A 23,959-nucleotide genomic window follows, 5' to 3' on the forward strand; every position below is an offset into this window, starting at 1 on the left:
GCACCTATTGAAGACCAGGGTCATACAACAAGAGGCAGACTAATAGCGGTGTAACCCCTTCCCACACCACTTAGGTGAGCCAGTGTTGCATTTCTCAGTGAAACATTGATAAAATAGGTGGAAAGACTTTGAGAGTGACCTGTCACTTATTTTGGTGCAAGAAGATAGCTTGAGAGGTATTTTTCAGTCTTTTCCAGCTTACACCTTTTTTTCGTGGCTGTACTTCAGAAACAGCATTTTGGATCTCATAGCCAAGTTCTGTGGGACAGTATTGAGGATGGGGGAGAAACTTGTGTATTGGAGCTCTCTAACTTCATGACTGAAGAGTGTTTTCATTCACTTTTAATGAGTATTTCCAGTTGTTTTTATGTTGAGTGATTTATTTATGTAACGAGAGACTTTAAAAAGTGCTTTTCATTCCTTTCAGCTTACTTCTTATCAGCAATAAACTGGCTAGTTTTGTGGTCATCTGTAGTCTGGCGGGAAAACTAATGACCTTAATTTCTCAACAGGAAAAATCGTTGCTCTGTTTTTATGAACTGTAAAGGAGAAAAATAACAGGCTGCAGCCTAATTCTTTGATTCCATCTAACTATTCATAGAACATGAACGAACGCATATCAGATCTGGTCTGATGCTGGTCCATGCTGCATCTCCCAGGGTTGCTTGTGCTTTTTCATACTTGGAAATTTTTTCCGAGTGAAAGTTCAGAATCTTATTGCTTCTCTTCCATCACTGTCAATCTATACTCGCCTGTTTTTTCAGGTTAAAACTAGCTTTAATTTTAGCCTACTTACACTGACTTTATTACTTTGATAAACAATCTACAAGAAAGACAAGCCTTGAATGAAAGCCTTGTGATTTTTCTCTGTTGTTGTAAGTGAAACTTAATCTGTTTTCTGGTTGTATTCATCTTGCTGAAATCTTAACCTAGTCATATATGCAAGTATTTTAGAGATGTCCCTAGGGGAAAACATGCCCAATCTGTGAAGCCTTACTGTCTGATAACATATTGGTATTTACTGCCCTGCTCATCTGAGCAACTAGACAGCACACTCAAAGGTAGCTTAATTGCCTAGCTGGCATTGTCCCTGAAACGAAGCTGCTATTCTCCTCTTTGCAAGTACTGTTTTGGGGGAAGATACTATTTTCAATCTTTGAAAATCTTCAGGAATGTGGAGACAACATTCTGGTGAGCTGTTATAGAATAACATGTAAGAACTAATAATCTGTATGAATGCCAAGTCAGACAGGCTAGCTGAAGTTACTGCTGAAAGCAGTTTGAACTGGCTGATTTGGCACTGAAGCAGATGAAGAACGTAGCTCTTCCTGATAGCAGAAATGCGGCTGTGATGATATCCATCTGGTAGTGACAAGAGGTGCTGGTGCGTCCAGTTATTCTGACTTTTTTCCAGATCTAGTGATCTGTGTTTGAGTCAGATTTATGAAGTCTCTGCTCTTTCTGTTGCCTTCAGTAAAAATTGCAGCTCCTTTCCTCCAATGATGCAACTTTTTTTTTTTTAAGAGATCTAAGCTTAGCAATGTCAACTTGGTGCCCTGGCCTCTTGGTCCGATGTTACTCCAAACTAAACTTCAATGGCTATTTCTAGACTAGTGCTGATCTGCTCTTTGCCTTACTGGCATTCCCATGTCATGAATTTTAATCGTGCCTTTTTAAAGCTATCCGATGCTCAGTCCTGCTCTCCAGCTTGTATGGCTTTTTAGTGGGAAGAGGAGCAGCTGTCCTTTCGTTCTTGTACTTTTTTTGATTGTGACCTGTTTGCTCCTCTCAATTCCCACTGGTTTTAAGAAAAGTGCTCATTTAACAGGTGACCCAAAGCCATGGCTAAGTCCACAAAACAGTTGCTCATAGAACAGCTGCCTGGTCTGTGATAGCTTGCTACATCACACCAGTTCTTACTGTTCTGGTCTACAGAAAATGAGACCTCCAGTATTTTTAAATTGCACAAGTCTTAAGTGTGAAAAACTATGGCTCTTGGATCTTCTAGCTTCTTGAAGGCTCCTAATAAAATCTGCTAAGGAGATTATTGTATTGAAATAGTAAAACCTTTTCTTTTTCAAAAGTTTCTAAGACTATCTAATCAACCTCTTTCTTGAAGCTTTTATCTCGATTACCTGATGAAGTGCTTAGCCAGCAGTTCAGGAAACCAGAGCAAAAGGGAGGATATGACAAGCCTTAGGTCTCTACCAGGGAGATAGGACATCTTGTTCTGCTTCTCTCATGTTAATCGCTGATCTGGCCACTCCTAAGACCCACCCCAGCAGTGCTAGGGTAGCAGACCTACCCTACCCAATGATTAAAAGGCCACAATTTCTAAGAAATCCTCATGTTTACTCTGAAATATTTTGTTAGGAGAGAGCTAGGCTATTTCAAATGCATCTGGAGGTTTTTAATTTTAAGTGGTGATTCCACAAATAGATTGCAAGCAATTAAGGATGGAATAAGACAAAGACAGGGTTTTAGGTACTGTACGTGATTGCAGAGTGTGGGGTGTGTAGATACGTTGTCACTCCTAGTTATAATGGGGGGGGGATAATCAATTCCACGTTTGTGGGGAAAAAACTTGAAAAAGGCAAAATAAACTCAGTCTCAATGGGCTATCTTGCCCCCTCTGCTATATCTACTTATCTTGCTTCCTGCCTTAATCTTATATTTCCATGTAAGTACTCTAGAGAAAGGGGCAAGAAGTGGAAGTTTCCTTAAATCTCTCATGTTGTCCTGATGTGGTTTAACTGGGATTAAGAAGAAATTTCAAACCCAGAAACCTCAGAAACCCATTTATCCCTTCTATTTTTCTGTATAACCTGTTCTTTCCTTTACTTGGATGCTCTTTTGCTATATCTATACTTTTTAATCCCAGGAGTACTAGATCCAAGCAGTAGTAGGTTTTTTTTTCTTCAACTTCTTCCACATCTTGCAAGCCTCTGAAACTGATTTAATCCTTGGCACTGATGATAATCAGGCTTACCGAAACGATTGGCTTCTGCTGAGATGTCTTATTGACGTGGCAATGACTCCTGATGACTCCCGGTTTTCAAAGCTTGCAGCGTGTTCAGCATCTTCATGTTGGCAGCTTGGGGCAGATCTTGATTCTACCAGAGTTATGCAATGAAACACTGGTGATCCCCAGCCCTGCGTTCTCCAGCCCATTTATGCCAGGTTTTTAAATGGCAAATCAGTGCTAATGTAGATACTGTTACCTGATTATTTGATGAAATGTTAGAGGATTGAATCTTCTCATTCTACTTGCCAGACAAATCTACAACAGTTTTCTTTTGTGTTTCATCTGGTCCATATCTTTGCCCTTTCACTTGCGCTACAGTATAACATGCACTATGCGGCTCCCACAGTAACTTGCTCTGCTAGATGTTTCTTTCCTCTGTGGGCATGTAAAATCCTAACTGTAATGCTCTGTATTTATTGGTAATCTTGTTCTAAACAAGCTTTCTTTTTTGCTCAGGTTTTCATACCTTCCCCGGTATAGTACTCAAGCGCCATGTGCTGATGCATTAAGCAGTATGGCTAATGACCGTCACGTGGGTACTTTCTTCCTCTCCTGAGGAGGAATATTAGAAGCAGGCTTCCTAAATGCTATTACACATGCTTGGTGATCCGGTGAGGTCAAAGAAATGCGCTCTGTATTTGGAACAGGAAGCGTTGATGTTTGTGGTGGCTTGCTGCTCAAAGTGAATCAGTGGAACAAGTAGGACTTCTTGCCCCAAGGGTGTGATTACACAAAAGTTTTCTCCAGCAGCAAAGCTGGCTTCAGAAGTTCCTGGCTGCTTGTTCTCCACTCTGCCTGGAAAACTGGATTCCAGTTATTGCAGTGATCCCATTTACAGTTTGAACTCATAAGCAAATGCATTTGCACAGCAGCGGAGATGGCAAACTGCAGTGCTGTAACTCTGGTTTTGCTGCTGAGGAAAACACTGCGGTTGCCCATGGTACAGGGCGTATGCTGAAGTGGACGACTTTACATCTGTGGGGGGTGCAGGATAGGACTGCATTTTCTAGGTTTCAAGAACAGTCCATTTCAAATGGTTTGCCATCTTAATGAACAGGAAGTGTTGAATATCCCCCTCTTCCAAATTTAGACTACTGGTCTGCTCATAGATGACTTGTCTTCGTTGCTCAGATACTGCTGTCATGGATGGAAACTGTTTGCTTCTGGAAGGTCAGACACGGCCCTTTCCAGATTGAGGCAGGTCCAACTGGTTATTCTCTAGCCATGCTGAAATGGGAGAGGTGAACTGCGGAGCTTCTTGCCGGTACCCTAATGACTTCTGCTGTCATTAGGAACTACTGCATTAGCAGCTCTCAAAGCAGATTATGGAGCATGTTAGTTTTAACAGAAAACCACTTAACTTTCAATTACTGTACAATTTGCGCTATGAGATAGATTGTACTTTCGTAAGTAGACCTAATATGGCTGGCAGCTGGCGTCAGAAGGTAGCGAGGCACTTCAAAGATGAATGACAAATAATGCTAAATACTTTATCACATTGCATAATTATCTTGTGGGCTTCCTGTTGGTGAATTGCTTAATGTATATTTGATAGGCAGGAACTTGTTTACGGCTGCATTTCTTTCCACATCAATCTCTAAAACTAAATGTCCTCTCTTTTCTCTGTCTTTGGACTTTGACTAAGATCAGTTGCTCTTCACTAGACTTTTTTTTTAAACATCTGTATTAATGAAAGCATTATTTATATTTTCATTTAGGCTCCACTTCTGGCTCTTCTCTCTCTCTTGTTTTGTCTCTTCCTGACATGCTTCCTATTCTGGGCTTGGAATAGCTTTTCAGTCAGCCTCAGCCAAACTTGTTTTTTTTTCCTTTTTTTGTCACCTCCCCAGCTCCAGCTTAAACATAACACCCAAACCTGTCCAAATCTGTAGCTTCTACACATATGTTTCTAGTTGGAGCATCCAGAAGGGAGCTGTCATGATCAAACCTGGTACTCTGTATAATACACACCATAGTACCTTCATGGTTTTATTGTCTGAGGTAGAAGATATCTTCTAGGAATCACTCAAAAATGTTTTATTTATTTTGTTTTAAAGACATTGTAGTTGAATTTTTTTCCTTGAAAAAGTTATTCTAACTATTGCTCTTTAATATGGAGTGTGCACCTCATTTCCGATAAGAACCTCATCTTCTAGCCACTGGACTACAGGACACATTTGTCTTGCAGATTGAATCTCATTGTTGATGTGGAGGACAAATCCACACTGAAAATATAGTTGGATCTCTGCTTAACTAAGTTCAGGTATACTTTAACTTCACCAGTTACTTCTTGCAACTGGTTTGGAAGCCAGCTTAGAAACTGGCGGTTCCTGGAATCGTGCTGGTGTTTTTGTACAAGGTGATCAACTAGTAAAGCACGTGCTCTTATGCAGAGCTAATCTTAGTTGCAGTTCAGCAGAATGTTCCCACTTAATTTCTAGCAATTAACTTACTGCCGAATTGGGATCAGGCCACTCTGTACAAAACAATCCTCTCCCTTAGGCTAAGGAGAGCCCTATAACTGCTTGTTAGAGCATAATGCTGTTGGTGAAAGTAAGAAAACTTGTCTACATCCTAGGGCAATGGGGCTCTTACTTTAGTAAGTTTATCATGCTTAACTGTGATCCTTGGGAATGATTTGGCCTTGAATTTTTCAGGCTGACGCTGAAATGCAATCTCTAACTTGGAAAGAGTTTTCCTCAATAATGAAATTTCCGTGGACTGTTTCTATGACTTTCAAAGTAGCTTAGTGTTAAAGGTTTGTGTTTTGGGATCTGGATGCTTCTTAGTCACTCCATATCAAACTTGCTTAACCAGAACGTCAGAAGATTTCTAACACTGCATGAAGCAATATATGGAAATGCTGCTCGGCTTCAGTCTGCTTATCGCTCAGTGCTGTGCTTTGCAAAATTGCGGTCAGGAGTCAGTGCCTACCTACCAATTTTTTGCAGGAGGCGGAATAAATACAGCTTCACTCTGTTGTGGTGCCAGTTGTAAAAACATATTTTCCCTTGAGTAAACAAAGTGGGCATGATTTGTACAACACTTTCTTCACCAAGAAGGTGGCACTGCAGTTGCTTTTCTGCTGTTAGCTGTACTTAGCATTTGGCTGAGAGTCTTGTTGCTCTTCTGCTTTTGTGTTGAAGGCTGGCAGATTCCTCCAGTTCTTTAAACATCGCAACAAGAAAGTGGATTTAAAAAAAGTGCTAAAAAAATGGCAGGCTGGTTTGGAAGCAGATACTCTGTATGGGTGTGAACCAGCTGTTGCTTTTCTATGAAGAAGGCTTTCTCTGTGTGTCCTGTTGTCTTTTCTCCCCGCCCTCATCTTCCTTTTCTGGGTTAAATGCAACCTCTAACTTGGCTAAATACGGGATTTTTGACGAAATAATTCGAGCGACATATGATCTGCCTCCTCATGTTCTCTGAGCCCTTTGCAGGAGAAGGGAAATGTTTTGAACAAAGTCTTCTAACAGAGTTGTGGGTGGAAAGAGGACAAAACGAGTATGCGAAGAACCACATATTTTCACTGGACTTCTAAACAAGTGACAGTTTGTTCTCCACATACAGGCATATTTGAGAGGAAAAAAAACCTGAACAGTGAAACCGGAGATGTGGTGGTTTTTTCTTAGATGTCACAAAAGTTCTTGTCCAAAATAAGAAGCATTAGGGCTTGTGAGCATGTACTTTTAAAATACAAATATGTCACAGCCTGAATCGCAGGCAAGTCCTCATGACATGGAGGAGATGACCCTTTTCTTAGACGCTAGAACCGAACAAGCACAATTTCAGAGAAGGGGAATACACTCAAACTTCTGGGGTTTTACAGTTTCCTTTAGGAGGATAATGCAGAAAGCCCGACATTGCTTGTAACAACCTAATTTATGGCTGGGGGGAAATCTTCGGCTAATACCTTTAAAACCCATGTCAGAGCTAGCTAAAGACTTAAATGTGCTTCCATGCATGGACAGGGAGAAGGAAGACTGGACACAGCTAAGAGTATTCTTGAATAGAAAGTTGAGGGAAATGTTAAGCAGTTTGATTTGTATTTTTTATTTGCTTTGGTTTCTTTTTCATTTTGTTGGTGTTTGCTGTGTTAAGATAGTGTCTTTTGCAAATGCTTTGAAACAAGCCAAGATTTTTTTTAGGGGGAAGAGGAAGCCAGAGGTGCCATTCGGTGGGATGGTGGAGCTGGCCTAGTTGCTTGCTGCTGGTGAAAAGGGGGCTGCCAGCTTCCTCTCCTGACCATAAAACAGGAGAGATAATAAAGTAAATTTGAAGGAGGAAGGATTTTCTGTCTGCCTGAACCTTAAGGATGAAAAGAAAAGAAATTACACATTGTATTTATTTTCTATTTGCTTCAAGAATTTCCTAGGTGGAACTTGTAATCTCCCTGTTAACCAAGTTCATATGAATGAACCAGCGTCTATTAACCAGCGTCTATTAACCAGTATGATAGTCTCTTGTTTCTTATGTTTTCCTTTTCTTATTACAAGTTTGGAAAATGAATTTGCAGCTTTTCTAAACCAATTAAGCTAGTATTGAGGTGTTCTTTTCCCATAGTCTTCCTGTTCAAAGACAATCCGCACAAGGCTGGAATCTGTGCTTTGCAGTCACGCTTGCGTTTCTAATTATTCAAGAACTTCTCAGTGCTGCTGGCATTGCCTCGTGCCCATATCCATAAAAACCCTAGTAGCTGGCAATACAAGGATCAAACCCATAGGAATCGAAGTTCGAAGGAACTAAAGAGCATAGCCCAGGAGAACAAGCTTAGACATCCCATGCTGGTGCAGGAAATGAAATAAAATCCAACTCTGAGAAGGCTGTCTTCAGTGCAGATGCAAACACGAAGAATACGATACCCACTATAACATGAAACCAGGACTTTACACAAAAGACCTGTCACTAGTCATCGATTCCCTGTTTATCCCTGAGTGCAATTCAAAGAGGTGGTTTGGTACATAAAGCGTAGTTTGTCATGCAAGACGATGTCATTCACACCCTGATTGGGAGAGGAATTAAACTTGATATTTCTAGGGAAGAATTTAAACTATTCCAGCTTTGTGTGAAGTGAGGAACTGACAAAATTCTGCCTTATGTGTTCTCTTTAATTCTTTATTCCCAGTTTTTTCTATTAGGAGAGTATCATCTGTCAATGTATTAGATTTTTCTTGCTATTCCTCTGCACCAAGTTTTTAAGAGTTAAAAAGTAGAATCTGATTTTATCCAGCTTGTTGCCTTCTGCTGGTGAGTCCTGGCAGCCCCCTGTGTTTTCCATTTCCCCCTCCTGCTTCTCCAGTTCTCAGCGCTAAAACAGCTGTAGCATCCGCTCGAAGCCGTTCCAAGAGTTCTCTGTATGTGCACTTTACGTTTTGGCATGTGCAGATAACTTCTCAGTTCCCTGTGATCACAGGGAGTTTACAGCATACCTCGAGGACCTGCAGCCCTGTAAGGCTCATGGACGGAGCGTCAGGCTTGTGTCATTGCCTCTGCTTTCCTGTGACAAAGGCTAGAGCCACTGACTGTTCCTGACCATCCTTGCTCCCCCCCTTCCAATCCTCAATTCTTTGGGTTTTTGTACTAAGTGACTGTAAGTTGTATTTAGTTGTGAATCAATTCTTCTAGCTTAAGCTCAAGAGTGTTTAACTTTTTTTCTTTTCCCCCCTAGGCTCTGTTTTGGATATTATAAAACACATTGTGGCCAAAGGAGAACACAAGACCGGTGTCCTGGATGAACCCTGTATAGCCACGATCCTTAAGGAGGTGCTGGAAGGGCTGGACTATTTGCATAAAAATGGGCAAATCCACAGGTACTTTTCTTTCTCCTCATCTCTTGTCCTGGAGCGTGTCACTGGAACAGAGCAGCCGAGCATGTGCAATCTCATCGCACAACCAGCTGTTAGGGTATGAAACATGGATAATAGCAGTGGAGCTTTCCATTAGTTCCAAATTAGTTTCCAAATTTCTATACAGTAGCTGCTTCTCTGAGAAAATCTGTGATCAGGCCAACTTTGGGTAAACTTTCATGGTAGAGTGAAAGTTCCCATATAGAGAACCTCCTGCCAAACGTCTGGGTCCAGCTGCAATGTGTAGTTGTTGGAGGTGGAAAAGAAACTGCTTTTGTTTCATATGGAGCTACAAATCTGAGTGCAGCATGAGAAGTATTGAGAAATTTAATAAGCAGCCCCGCAAGCCCTGTTTGTGCGTTGTGGTGGTTTTTCCTTTCCTCTTTTCCTTAAAGCTAGCTGCAAGATCAACATCATGAAATTTAAATTTGGGTAATTTCATTAAAAAAAAAAAAAGATGGAAACAAAATTAGAAGTGAAAAACCTCTACTGTAGGCAAAACCCAGTTAACTTACGGCCTGTGATTTGCTGGATCACTGAAACCTGTGGGTTTGCTCTGGCATTTGAAAGGTATTTTTAAATCATGTTTTCCTCTCCCCTTGTGTCGAGGTGTGGCTTAGTTTTAGGAAGAGGGGATACTAAGTCAGTATGTTCTGCTGTTAAAAAGAACGAGATCTGCAATCCGAAATACGCCCTCAAAATAGAACATATGGCTCACTGGTAATATACATCATTCCAACCACAAGACAACAAGATGTTGCCGCTGGGAGCAACAGTCTCCTCTTCCTTGGGGATTTTGTGAGGTTGGTCTTCTGCTGGTACGATGCCACTATAAGCAATGCTGCTGCTACGCTGGAATAATTTTCTGTGCTCTTAAGATAGCTGCACAGCAAGAAGAATCTTTTTTTGCCAAAATGTTGTTTTAAATAGAAAATACAAGCAGCATTTAGTTCATGTTTTGGTCTCACTGAATGGCTTTTATGGATTGCTTTGGATTAAAAAGAAGAAAAAGTTGGAAACAATTTTAGTATATTTAGTATAAATTTTCCCCCCAAAGAAACCTTAAATTTCAGTTTCCAGTCTCAGATAAAATTCTGATTTAACAAAAATAACTGTCTCCAGTGAAGACAGCTTTGATATCACAGCTGTCTGCTTGACTTTTTTTTGAAATAAGACTTCAGGCAGCTCTAGTAAGTTGGGTTAAAATAATAGAAAACTTCACTGCAGTTAAAGTCACAGTAATTTTCAGCCCTTCCCATAAGTACTTGACAGAAACATATTTGCCTGTGACTTCTAATGGATTTGCTTAGCTGATATAGTTCATCTTTTGGTCTAATCAAATTTAAATAAGTAAAAGTAGCAGTAACTTTAAATTTCATTCTTTTTCTGAAGATGTTACACCGAGTGACTCAAAACTGATAGAGAGGTGCTTGCCTTCGTTTGACTTGCTGTAGCGAAGCAGTACAAAACTAGCAATTGTGGTAAAGATTGTAAAAGGGTATATTTGTGGTTATTATTCTTTTTTTTTTTTTCTTTTTTACTGCTGTCAGCAGAAATAAGATGTTCACAGAAAGTTCAAACTGCTTGGTCTGAAGAAAATGTGATTCATACCGAATGCTTCGGAGAGGGACCAAGTCGGGCTTGCTGTGAGCAGTCCTGTCCCACGTTTGGAAGACAAAGCGTTTTGCCCCTTCTTTAGGGGAATGCAGTGAAGAAATCACTGTGGGCTTGTTGCAGCCACATCACTGCTGCAGCTTAAGCTTGCTGCTGTGTATCAGCTACTCTGATGCCTGTGTGTCTTGTTTGCATCCCTGTACCATGGCAGGCAGCTCCAACAGTTAATTATATAATGTGTATACCCCACTGTGGGGGGGGGAGAACAACTTAAAGTTGTAGAGCAGCTAGGACCTTTCCTCGTGCATGTGAATAGAGGCGTGTTTTTCCACATTTTGATCAACGTAAGAGGTCGTAGCGCTGGCCCTGCCTGATGGAAAACGCAGGTGGAAGTCCTGCAGTGTGCAGCCTTGCCAGCGATGCTCTGGCAGGAAGTGTTTAAAATAGCTCAACTTTTGCTCCCCTGGGTCAGCTTAAAGTATCTGGCTCCAAAAGAAACAGCATCAGGTGATCCCTGAGCGGCTGGATATAGTATCTGTAATGTGGGGCAGCTGTGTTTCGAGTGTAAATCGGGTCGAAGCAAGGTCAGCTGGGAAGGGTCGAAAGCGAAGGGCTTTGCTTAGCCATGGAACAATAAACCCAAAGCAAACAGCGGAACAAAGTGCCCCTTCTGTCGGTGACAAACAGGCTGTTTTGTGCATCACACCTAGGAAAAAAACGACTTTGATAAGAGATGCAGTACAGTTGAAGTGAATGTAATTAGCACATCTGAAGCTGGACACCCAGCCTGCTGGCGAAGCCTGAAGGATGGAGATCTGGACCCGAATGTAACTTAGTGGGAGCTGTTGACCTGAAATGGGGACAGGTTGCTGCTGTAAATCACCAGGAAGACCGGAGGAGATATATCTGGTGGTGGAACTGCTTGCTACTTTTAAATTATGCATCATCTTAAATGGGTAATTTGAGTTAACACGTGGAAAACTGGCTTAATGAAATTCTGCTGGTGCTGAATCTCACTGTACCTAAGCTTGTCTTGAACTTAATGCCACTTCCAATTAAGGTTTGGGAGCTGGCTTCACACGGTAGGGTAAATCTGCTTTGGACAGGAGAGTTGCTTGACAGCGTTCACTGGAGGAGATTAGAAAGCCAAATATCTAGAGATGGTTTAAATTTTATTTCCTTGTTGACTTTCCTAATTAACAGCCTGAGCTAAGCTCAGATTTGGATAGATATCATTGTTCAGGAACAAATGCTGAAGGCTCCCCCATTGCCACTAGCAGTGATGGTTTTTGCTTCTGTGTTGCAAGGGCTGTTGGGAACAGTGTCTTGCTGTCTTCACAAAAAAGAAGAGAATAAGTCTTACTTTCCTGAAAAACTATATCCAAAGTAACAGTCATTTAGCCGTTTGGTTACAAATGTTCCACCTCTTTCTCCAAAAATCAGCTGCTGCCCCCGGTATGTCAGCGCTGGCAGCTCTCAGCCTTCGCTGCCGGGTGCTGTTCCCTGCGGAGCGTGGGGATCCCAAAGGCGATTTGAAACCCTGAGGATGCGGCTCATGCTAAACGCCTGGGCGCCGGCCAGCGTGCTGGGGAACGAAGGGCTGCGTTCGGAAACCTTCCTATGAAGCCGTCTTGCGGGATTTTGGTCTGACAGGTTGTTTTCATCGAAGTCAAACAAGCAAGACTGATGCCCTGCTAGGGGTTGCTCCCAGGCTAATCTCCTCCAGGCGACTGCAACCGGGTGACACATAGGGTATGTTGCATCTCTCCCCATTTGGACTCGTGCTCCTCTGTGCCTTCGGGGACTAACAGGTATCCAGGAGTTTGATGAATGACTTTGAAATAAAAGGAAGCCAAAAGCAAGTCGGGACGTTTCGTTGTTTAAAGTGACTTGTCAGAGGGAAGTTCAAAGCGCTCTCAGGTGGTGGCTCTTTATGGCAATCTGACAAATGAATCATGCTGATTAACTGCTACAAGGTCCCTCTGTCTTTCTCCCTATTTTTATCTCTGAGCTTATCTTCTGTTCATGATTAGCTGTTGTGTAACTGAATATTTCAGTTAGTCCAGGTGAAATGATACCTTGCTCGAATGTTTATATATAGTCGGGGTCTTGTGTTGCAGCCTCAGGCGGGCAAAAATGGCATGCTTTTTGTGAAATGAAGGTTAGGAAGTGGGTTTAAGGGCTGCATGCGCTTGAAGTAGTGGCAAGCCAGTGATCCAGCTATTTGCGTGCTGGTATGCTTCTGGGGAAGGAGCAGGGAACAGCACGTCTGATGTTGGGTGTTAGATTGGCTCGGGCACCGGCAGGAACAATTTTTTGGATGTTTGTTCCCCCACCCCGAAATATCGGTCCTCCAAGCGTGGGGCAGCAGGGTGCCATGGCAGCTGCTTCAGTGTTGCTTTGAAGAGACCCCGAAGCAACATTCTTGATGTGTTTTTATAATAAAAATTTATTAGCTTGTTCTCTGGAGCTTGAGATTGCTTTGATATAAGATCAGGACTTTCTGTTGCTTGGCTCCTCTATATTAAGAGAATTTCTGAAAAAAGGATGTCTGTGTGTGTACACATATATTTATATATACATGCATACACACATACCTATTACCAGCACTCGTATGTGGCTTTGGAGGGGCTTTCCTCAAATAGGCAGCTTCTGATTTAAGGTAAAAGCCAGTGGATATATTTTGGCAGAGCTCGGCTGCCCTACAGAATTCAAGCTTAACTTTCATGTAGCTGATTAATGCATTGATAGCTTTGCTGGCAGATACTGCGGTAAAACTGGATTTTGGGATGCCAAAGATTATTTTGAGGGCTGAAGTACTGTAGTTCTTTGTTTTTGTGGCAATATTGCAACAGACCTTCACAGTCCCCCTCTACCTACTGCTGTAATCTTGTTTTAGGGAGTGCATTTTTTGAAATGAAACTTGGTAGGGGAGGTTTGAGGGGTGGATAACAGGATATTGAGCCTTTCCCCTCAATGTGCCAGTTGGATTTTAAGCCAGCTCATTAGTAATTTGGAAGCTAGCTGTTCTGCAGCTGTGGGAAGTGAGTTGCCCTGATTCAAGTCCCAGAGGCTGGTAGAGCATCTTCTCATGTAAAACTTTAGCCCCACGGAGATGTCAAGAAGCCAGTTTTCTGGGAAATAATTTTCTGGACTGTTCTGGTTGCAGGGAGGAAATGAGGAAATGTCCTTTTGGGGCCAGGGAGGGGAATGGAGACTGTCTCCAAACTGGTATTTCACAATGATCTTAAGTTCAGAGAGACATCCCTTAGTCTTTTCTCTGTTACAGTAAGGGATGGACAAAAGTAACCATTAGAGGTAGCTGTTAATGTAAGGCTTAAACTTTAATTTGTAAAACATTTTGCAGACAGAACCATAGAAGTGTCACTTGTGTCCAGCATACTGGTGGGAAGGAAGAAGAGATGCTGCTGTGGATCGTGCTGGAGTTTGCTCCCCCAAATAAGCACCTCGCTGTGCAGGGTCAAGGGCGTGAAGACCACTGCTGGTACTTTGGAGCTGAATCTCCCTGCTGTGTGCACAGCAGCCAGATTGGGCCTGTTGTGGTGGTTTGGCAAACCAGGGTTTTCTCCTGGTGGCTTTCCCTTCCACTGCATCATCCAGACTTTTTTTTTTTAATAAAGTGTCTGCGGTTGCAAAGAGGAAATATGGACCAGATGAAAATCCCAAGTCTGTAGACAGCCAGGAACAATAGCTCCCGTGGAGACTGTCTGTATCCACATCAAGAAAAACAACCTCAACTCTGAAACCTAAAACTGGCAATTAAAATTCCTATGGCAGATACCATTGCTGATGAAAGCACAGGAAAATTGAGGGCTCTGGTCTAACATGGGTGCTGCAGCCCCAGAAGCCCTGTGCGTTAGGAGGATCTGCTGGCCCTGGGTGCTGGAAGCTGAGCCCCACGTGCTGTACGGCTGTTGCATTCAGATATCTGGCCAAGTGTCACTCACCTCAGACCCAAATGCTACCTCTGGACTTTGAGGTCACTGCATGGGCTGCAGTTATTCAAAATATTTTGATTTGGTCCAAGGAAGACACAACTCTTTTGTTCTCTGTACACCAATTATAAGCCACATTAAAAGCAAGATGAAAATTTTTAGCTTTATCCTCCTGCTTTTGATAACAATGTGTTACACAGGGATTAGAAGCAAGAAAAATGTCATGAAGAGCAGGAAGTAGAGACCAGGGTGATCTTTGAAAGGTTCAGCAGCAGTTGCAGGTTTTGGTTAGTGATCCATAACTGGGTTGCATATTAAACTAATGTTGTTTCTGGCAATTGCTCAGTTGTCAGAATTACTTGGATTTGAAGTTTTTCCAGTGAATAATCTTCATTCACTGTTTGCAGCATTAGTTCTATCACGTGAAAATGCAACAAACTCCCTTAGCTTTTGATTTTGAGGAAATCAAATGGCCATTTGCATTTACTTTCAGTTATCCTGTTCATGATCTCTGTGTCACTGCTTTTATCTAATATGGATTATTGGGAATAGATTACTCAGGCTCTTAAAACATCTCTCCAGTAAGAGTAATCTAAATCATCGATGTTCATCGCATTGGTCCTTTCTACTGTAATGTATCAGGTGAATAACCCACTTAAAGATGGTTTTGAATATTGTCTGGTGTTGTAATACAGCAGACTTCCTAGCCTTGATAGATCCGAAAAGCTACATAAGTGGAGATGCCATTAGGCATTTAGACAGACCACTACAGTGTTTTCCTTCATGTCTGTATATTCAGCTAAAGCATACAAGATAAGCCATTTACTAAACTTATGTAGTAACATATTAAGCAGACTTTAAAATTTAGCAAGGCTGAGTCAGGAATTATTTTTTGCATATTTATGACATGAAATTGTATCCTGTCTTTTTAAAAGCAGAGGTCTTACAAAATTGAGAAGTAGGGCTTAATAGCTTAAAAAAAAAAAACAAAAAAAAACCAAAAAAAAACAAACAAAAAAAACCCAACAACCCACACTAACCACCACCAACAAAAAAGCCCCAGGTGTTTGGGACAGCAAATGGAGTTGCTACAGGAAAAATCCCTCATTTAGTGGGAGCCTGGAAAGCATCACCAAGTTCAGACTGGGAGTGCTAAGAAGGCTGTTTCCATCTTGAAGGTATCTTCGTATGTAAATGCGGCCAGGTTTATAAATGCTATCTCCATTTTGTAATGAAATAAGGAGATCTCCTTACCTCTTAGCCTAACTTAAAACTATCTTCCAGATTTTGGAGAAGGAACCAAGTCTTTGCTGGCTCCTGGTTGCCTGGAGTTTCTCCCTTCTGCGTCACATTGGAAATGTTGCTGAGCCACAGCAGTGGCTGGCGGCAGAGATACGGACCGCGCTTGGCTGCCTGGCAGGAGTGCCTGGGGCCTCGGGTCTGCGTAGATATGCATGCTACTTTTCCAGAAAGGAGGTGCTTATTGCTTGGTGGAAATGTCCCCTTTAAGCTGCCTTATATCAAAGTCTTGGGCAATAGCTCTTTCAGAGCCAAGACAGTTAGGGGTTTCCTGAAACGAACTTTCATCTCGCGGGTCTGGTAGGATGAAGGTGGTCCTTGAGTCACTGGCTTTCCTGTTTCCTCCGCTGCCTGATTTGCCATGTACTTACGCTGGAGCAAGAGGAGCATGTGCAGTAGTCCTGGGGAAATTCCTATTTCTGTGTGCGTCAGGAATATATTTTAATTAGGAGTGCCTGCGGTACTGCGGCACAGCGGTGTGCATTGTTGGTGTTGCCGCACGATGCATACCCACCTACTTGCACGCTAAATAACGCGATACGAAACACTGAAATGAGGCCAAGTTCCAACTCGAGGGTTTTCCTCTATTGCTAATGACTGAGGCAGGGCTTCCCAGAAATATCCGGGCCTCTGGGGGTAGGAGCAGCCCCCGTGGCGCCGCGGCGTGCCTTGCCTGTTGGATTTTGGGCAGCAGCTGTTAAAGGAGCTTTGTGCCTGCTCTGCTTTGCAATCCTTGTGGAGGAAGTAAGATCAGGAAATGGAAGGACTGAATAGATGAATTTGTGGAAGAAATCCCCGATGTATTTATTTTTAGCTGCTGTTCAATGATGTAATTTTTTAATATTAAAGCCTGTTGATGCTGGGCTTAAGGCATGGTGATGGGAGGTAAAGTCAGAGGCCGACAGGATCCGATACTGAACTGCACCTTACTTTGACCATCCTCATGCTTGTAAATACTTGGGAAAAGGAGGAGGAGGAATTAACGAGAGAGGACAAACCATCAGAGACAAAGTTGGCGCAGGAACAAAAAGTGTAAGCTGGACATAGCTTTCTGAGATAAAGGAAGAAGTTGCAGACGCTGCGATAACAGTGAGCGCCTGAGGGACGGTCACGGGGTCAGTGGTGTGACACTCTGCCTTGTACCCCACTGGTGTCACTTCGTGTCAGCCACTCGCACTGAGCTATCCCATGGTCTGCAACTCTTTCTTTACTGCCTCAGCATCTTATTAGCCCTTTGAGCTATTCAGGTAGCATAGCGTATCACAGCTCCTCTGAACTATGTTCTTTTTGAGCTGAAATAAAGCACAACAGCGGATTGATTTCTCGTATGTCCTTAGCTGGGATTGCCTGTGCCGAGGAGGGTGGATGTGATTCTTTTCCAGGAGGTCTCTCTAGTCCTCACCTAATGTGGTCTGCCTGGATGTTAAGGGTCGGGAGCAGAAGTACTGGATGTACTTGCATAGCTTGTCTCGGTGGAGGTCAAGAATCCTTTCCCCTAGGCTCTGCCTACACACCCCTCTGCTTGGAAAGCCATGAGCCGTCCATCACTTTTGCCGTTCAGAGCCTCGTTTCATGCTTCTCTAAGAGAATCAAAAAACATTTTTATTCTTGATTTAGCCCCCCTAAATAGAATTGGATTTTGCATCTAATTCTTTCTAACCATTAAAATGGCAGTTAAATCAAGTATTTGTACTTATGCAGGGGAAGCTGGAGCTTTAAAAATGTGAGACTTGCACTGAGCAGTCAGTAGTTGCATCCTGCCCCAAAAATTGGGACTTAAGGCTCGCCTCTGCAGTGTGAGAACGCTTGTTAGAATACAGCTTTTTGGAGCGGGACCAGACTTAGGCTATTACTACAGTTGTCTTGCTTATGATCTCTTATGTTATGCTAAACACACTGACTTTGGGGGGAATAAAGACATTTCTTTGCACTAATACAACCTAAGCCTAGTTTCCATTTTGTAGCTGTCTCAAATGATAAACCTCTTATGACTAACGGTTTATATCTTGGCTTATAAAGCAAAGGGAAGAGGTGATAGAGGTAACAATATATTACTGGAGGGAGAATAGTGTTTGACAACAGAGAGAATAGTGCTCATTTGGCATATAATGTGGCAAATTGCTTCATATTTAACTGTAAGTAGAGATACTGTCCTGGAAGCATTTTGCAAATTACTTAGATAATGTTGTCTGCAGCAAATGCTTGTATCCAGTATAAATATTTTGAGTTACCATTAACAGAAAATAGTAATTCTTGTATCTTGCACTTTTTTAAATAAAACTTGGCAGGACTAACCATTACTTCCTCATGCCAAATTATTCACTATAGAGTTCAGTCCATGAAAATTTATTGTTACAGCTGATGTAAATCCTATCTAATGGGCAGATGACTCATGGCTGTGCTGCCAGCCAGCCCTGCATCCTAAAGGCACATACAGCAGGCTAGAAAAGAAGGCATAAATTGAACTTAACTCCATTTTCTCCTTCATTTTATAGTTCTGTAACTTCAGTGCTAGGTTGCAGATGTCCTGGAATACCACTTTTTGCTCAGGTCACTTATTTAAATCACATCTTCACTAGCCTTAAGAAATTGTTGTCCTAGCTGTTGCTGCAGATGTGGACTAGTATTCAGGTGAATCCTTTGATTTCCATATCCTATTAAAAGGCTTTTTGAAAAGCAGTAGCTTCAAGTGCTTCATTGCTTTTCTTGCAAATGCTGGTTTATTTCAAGTCTGTAATAAGTTTTGTTGCGTTTGCCTGGATTGCAGAGTTGTAGCTGATTACTGATAACTTTGAGCAGCGAGAAGACTTGCTCTTCCCTTTAGTGTCATCACTGCAATGACAAAACTATGCAGCAGGGCCAAGGATTGAGGACTGTGAGTGAGAGCAGATCTGATCTAGCCAGGCTTCAAGGACTTGGGAAGACTTCTTATAGCAGGAACAAACCATTGGGATATGGTTTCTGTAACTTTTTCCTCTCGTTGAAAATGAAATGTGGGGGCAAAACTCATGCACTGTCGTGAGCACTGTGTTTGAACCTGGGGAGCATCACTTCATTGCTCTCCTGTGCTCCCAAGCCTCCTGTAGCTGGGCATTTCATTGTAATTTTGATGGGTTGGGGATCGATGTTGTTTACATAGGGTCTAATGTGGCCCGGCCCTGCCCTCGAGGCTTTAACGTGAAACAAGTGCTATCCTAGGATTGCGTGGCATTGGGGAGATAAACCGGTCCAGCATGCAATTGAGGAGGGATTTCTGCCCTGCTGCAAAACCTTTCCCGGGTAACGTGGAGTGTTGCCCTTTGCACTGGAGGGCATCCAAGCCCCTCTTCCCAGCCTGGTTGTGAAGCGCAAGGTAAATAAAAACATTGACGTTATTTTGGGGAAAGGCTCTTGGAAGCTTTAAAAAAGGAAAATGAGAGCTATGGGGTACAGATGTCCAGAAGGGTGTTAGCATTTGTTAAGCTGCTGACAAGGAAATGTTTACTCTAGTATTCTGTTACTTCATTTAGAATGCGAAATAATTACCATTTGCACTACAATCTAGAGGTGCTTCCTGTTTCCAACATAGTAATTTTGCTGGAGGCATCCCATTTATTCTGCGTGTATCGGCCCCGGATATGGTCGTTACCACACTAGTAGGAAGTACCTCTGAATTGTTACACTTGGCAGTAACTATATCCTGGAGTAACAAACTTCTTGCTGTTCAGCTTGTGAGTTCATAGGCTTCACCTGAGCTGAATAAACAGGAAAGCACCATTCCTTTCCCCTCTCCCCCCTGCCCCCAAGTTGTTTTAAATGTAATTATCTTATCTTAAAGATGGTTTTAAGGAGGTGCCTATTTTGGAGATACTGCAAGTAACGTCAGGATAACTACAGCAGGATACCTTTGTCCACCCAGCATTAATCCAGTGCTGCTTGAGGACTGATGGGGTGGCTCTGCAGATGCTGCAGCAGGCAATGTCATGCTGATACGGGTGAAAAATGGCAAGGTTGGAAGCTACTTCCATGGCACAGTAGCTGCAAAACGGAGCTGTGTCCCAGCGCTGCTCGCCTCTGACCTGTTTTGCTGCTATGGGGTGGACTGGAGTGAGTAATGGCCACCTTGGTCATGGGGAGGAAATGCCATGTCAGGCCATAATTTAATTCTTCAGTTTGGCTTGTGTAGTTGGCAGTGGCTCTTGCTGGCCTTGTGGCTTTCTTGTTGTAGCAACGATTATTAATAACTTTTTTGAGCCACTGCAAAGCACCATACTTACTGACACTGCTTTCCAACAAGAACTTATGCTAATTTTAATTAATCTAAGCTGAATTTAGAAAGGGAAAACTGCACCTGGGAGGGTTAAAGGCCGAGAGCAGTTCTTTGGCTGGGATTTCTACTGGACTCTCTGTGAATGCTTGTTTTGCTACTTTCCGTACTCCAGACTTGCTTAGTTTGCCCTGTTACATGAGGGCAGTCAGCGAGCGTGCGTGCCACTTTCTGGCCACCGCCTGGGTTTTGGACCCTGCCGTGTATGATGGTTGAGAGCTCGTCCTTAGCTTTCTGCTTAAAAATTTCCTTGGTCCGTTCTTGAACACAGAATTATGGCTTCAGGTGAGCTATATGTCATGTAACGTGGGCAGGTGAGGTTTTGAAAGGCGATATCCTGGGCAGTGCTGGCACATGGCTGGAAGAGCAAATCAACGTTACTCGCACCCATCTTCAGCGAGAGGAGCGGTGACCTCGACAGGCGAGCTGGGTGCCGCTATTCCTTTCCTGCGCAACCTGGAAATGGCGCTGCTTGGAAATCGCCTCCTACGTCCTGGCTGTTGCGGGAGAACTGACTGTCTGGATAAACATTTCCAGTAGCATTGGAGGGTTTCCTGAACGCCCTCCGCTCCTGACGAATTAGCGCGGGTGGGAGGGGAGGATTCCTGGAGGCGGCTGCGTCCGTGCCAAGCACATTTCGCGCTGCGCGAGCCAGGCCCTTGCTTACCTAGGAAGCGGCAAACTCAGGCACGGCGCTTCCATGGCTCCACGTGCTCGTGGAGATGGATCCCAGAGGAACCTTCTACCTAAATATTGGCAGCGAGCCTTTCCATTCCCTCACTGCTACGTACTGTGCGGAGCATAGTCAGTTTTGCAATGCTTTAATTAACATGGTAATTTACTCTCTAAGGTTCAGATTGCGTTGGATTTGGACAACGGATGCTAAGAGGGATGGCGCTGCAACGTGCTGAACATTGTATTTAATCTCTTCAGGTCTTTCCGGGTACTTAAGAGTCCCCATACGCTGCAGCGTTGATGCCTTCTTGTCTGCAACGGCTGTAGCTGTAACTGCAAGAAGAAAAACAGAAGAGCGCTTCCTGGAAGGCAAGCTAGCTGACTTGCCCCTTGGCGTTTGTGCTCACATTGGGCCCGCGGAAAGCGAGTTGGTCTTGAGCTGACTCGCTGCGATTATTCACTGACCTCGTGCTGAACCTCAGTTATCTCTTAGCAAAAGGCTGATGAGAAATAACAGCTCTATCAAAAGCAACGCACATGCGAGTCAGGATCTAAGCGTGCTGTGGAGGGTGTTTGCTGCAGCAACCTGTGCTGTGCTTGTTTTTTGTAGATGATTAGCATCTTTATGCACATCTAAGTCAGCACTGATAATATGCAGATAATTTGTTACTCCAGTTACTATAATATAAACCTATGTTCTTTGCATGCCTCCGGGGGGCTGCTAAAATGAGCTGGAACAACAGTTCTGTCTTTGCTTTTTGAGGCTCTAGTATGCAAAAAAAAAAAACCCTTGTGTTGCTTAGGATATTCTTTATGCACTTGTGGCATTTATCTGAAGTATTACTTCAGATATAACTGTGTTTTATGTTTGTCTAGTTATTCCAGCATCACTGTCACAGCTTCTCACTGATTTGAATCTCATTCTGCTATTAAATCAGCTTCTCAAGACTAGTTCTTAATATTACTTCAGCATTTCCATATACACCTGTCTAAGCTTTCTTGATTGTTAAAGCAAGTTAGTAGTGAATTTTCTTGTACTAGCTCTTACACTGCCTCAAACAGCCACTAGGCCCTCGGATGCTCACTGCTAGCAGGAGGCGTACATTTGGCAGGACTTAAAATACTTGTTCAGACTGACGAAAGGCTGCTGTCAGCTTCTGTTTGCTCTTCAATTTGTCTTTAGCATCCTTGTCGTGTGGACAGTCTTTATTCACTTTTGTTCTGACGCATGCTGAGGGAAAAGCGTGCCACATCACTCTCTCCGATTGGAGATTGGGAGGAACCCAGCAACCATGAACGTCGGGAAGCATGTGTTTAAAATTATCCCGGCCTGGGACTGGCAGCAGCCCAGGCATCCTCAGAAGAGCAAAGGCAGCAAGAGGAAGATTTTCAGGGCCTGACTGTGATTCTTTGGCCTGGCTGTCGTGCTAGCTCTTTTCTCATAAGGCATGAGCAGGGAGAGAAAGTTTCTGACCTTTTTGTGAAAAGATCTGGAACAGTTGCAGAAGTATGTATTTGTTGGGGAAAATCTGTTTTTTTCTCTTCTGGGCAGATAGCTGCCATTAGTGCAAGGTGTGTAGCAAAATGCCACCTATTCGCTGGCACCCATCCTCCTGGGTGGGTTTCTAGACAGTGCAAGCGCTGGCAGCCAAGCTGATGAATGGAGATGTCAAGTACAGAGATGCTTCCGCTGGCTTTACGTGGGTAGCAGCCTGTGAAAACAAGTTATAAAACTTGCAAACATATTTGGAATAAAAGTAGCATTCTGGAAGTGCTGCTCTTCACATAACAAAACAGAGCTTTTTTGGCAGGGGGAGAGAAGGGAGGAATAGAGGGGTACAGTAACTTTCATAGCACATGCTGGTTGTTCTTGTGTGGTCTGACTTTTTTGGATACAAGAAAATTGGGGAGATTTTTCAGTAAAGTTGAGATTCCCCAGGACAGCTGTGTGGCCCTACTATGCCTCTTCTGCCTTCTCTGTTGTACCAGCTCTACTCACCCAAGCCCCTGGTAAACCAGGTCAGTTCAGTAAGTCACCAGTGAACAGCTCTTCATCAGGGTTTCCGCCAGTGAACTGAGCTAAACCGGCTTCCTGAGGAACCAGGACAACTCCAGAGTCAGGGAAGCAGCAAGATTTGGAGCTGAGGAAGAAAACGATATATTTTTTCAGCAGAAGTGAGGTGTTTGGATTAACTCAGTCTCTTGAATCTCCTTCTAAAAGGATACATGATCATCAGGCTAATGTTAGGTTCTGCTTCCAGATTTTTAGCAGACTTTAGAACCTGGGACAAACCACTCTTGTATTTTTGAGGATACCTTCTGATAAGTTTTCCAAAGCTGTTTCTGTGTGTATAGTGCTTAAAACTCTAATAGCTGTAACTCATACAAATACCACTTAATGTCTGCCTCCTGAAATTATGACTAGTGTTAAGTTCCTACTATTTCTGCTTGATTGAAAGCAAGAGGAGATAACGCAACAAAATACAGAATATAAGCAATAAGAAACTTTGAATGTATTTTTGGTGGTTGGAAGGAGGAAGTTTTACTGAGTTCCACTTACTGTTCCTTTATTTTTCTGCAGGGATGTGAAAGCAGGCAATATTCTTCTTGGAGAAGATGGCTCAGTACAAATTGCAGGTAACTTTTCCAGTAGCTTTGAATAAACTTTGGGCATAACTCTGTCTGGATAGACGGTTTAATGGCCAAGAAACCAGCTATATAAAAATGTTAGTTTCAAGAAACCTTGATATCTTAAAATAGTATTCTTTGAAATAATGACTGTTGATGTGAATAAATCCTTTGACTATTAAGTCCACAGAATCAATGGGTTAGATAGAATTCTAGGTATGAGCTAGTTGGATTTTTAGAACAGCAGCTTCAGAGGATTGAAATACAGTGTGCTGCACGGACATTACTGATTTATCACTTACGTGTAAGATGGTGTTCAAAAGGATGGTGATAAATGGTCAATGGATACATCTGAAGGAAATCGATGTCTCTGAGTGTAAAAATGAGTTGCAGCTTTGCTGTAGCCAAAGGTCTGCTGGTCAGACTGCCTGGGTGGATGCTTGCTAGTCCACCTGAGCTAAGCCAAGCAGCAGAGTGCTTGTTTAACTGAATGAAGTAACCCAGCCTGAGTCTGGGTAAACTGGAAGTCTTGGAAAGAGTCTAGCGAAGCAAATGAGCTGGCGTAACAAGGGACATGGTAGGGAGGACTGTTAAAACAGCTGTTTTAGCTAGC

The 23,959-nt window shown here is 42.8% G+C and overlaps 1 protein-coding gene across 2 annotated transcripts in view; it reads left to right on the plus strand.

The window, feature by feature from the left end:
• The window catches only part of OXSR1 (oxidative stress responsive kinase 1), a 91,239-nt gene that overhangs the window by 33,665 nt on the left and 33,615 nt on the right, over positions 1-23,959 (plus strand). For both annotated transcript variants that reach the window (XM_064505699.1, XM_064505700.1), the window contains exons 4-5: positions 8,691-8,832; positions 23,300-23,355. In XM_064505699.1, coding sequence (XP_064361769.1) covers positions 8,691-8,832; positions 23,300-23,355 — 198 coding nt within the window. The remainder of the gene's footprint in view (positions 1-8,690; positions 8,833-23,299; positions 23,356-23,959) is intronic.

This window comes from Dromaius novaehollandiae, chromosome 2, assembly GCF_036370855.1.
Source record: "Dromaius novaehollandiae isolate bDroNov1 chromosome 2, bDroNov1.hap1, whole genome shotgun sequence".
In the NCBI taxonomy this organism is placed as follows: domain Eukaryota; kingdom Metazoa; phylum Chordata; class Aves; order Casuariiformes; family Dromaiidae; genus Dromaius; species Dromaius novaehollandiae.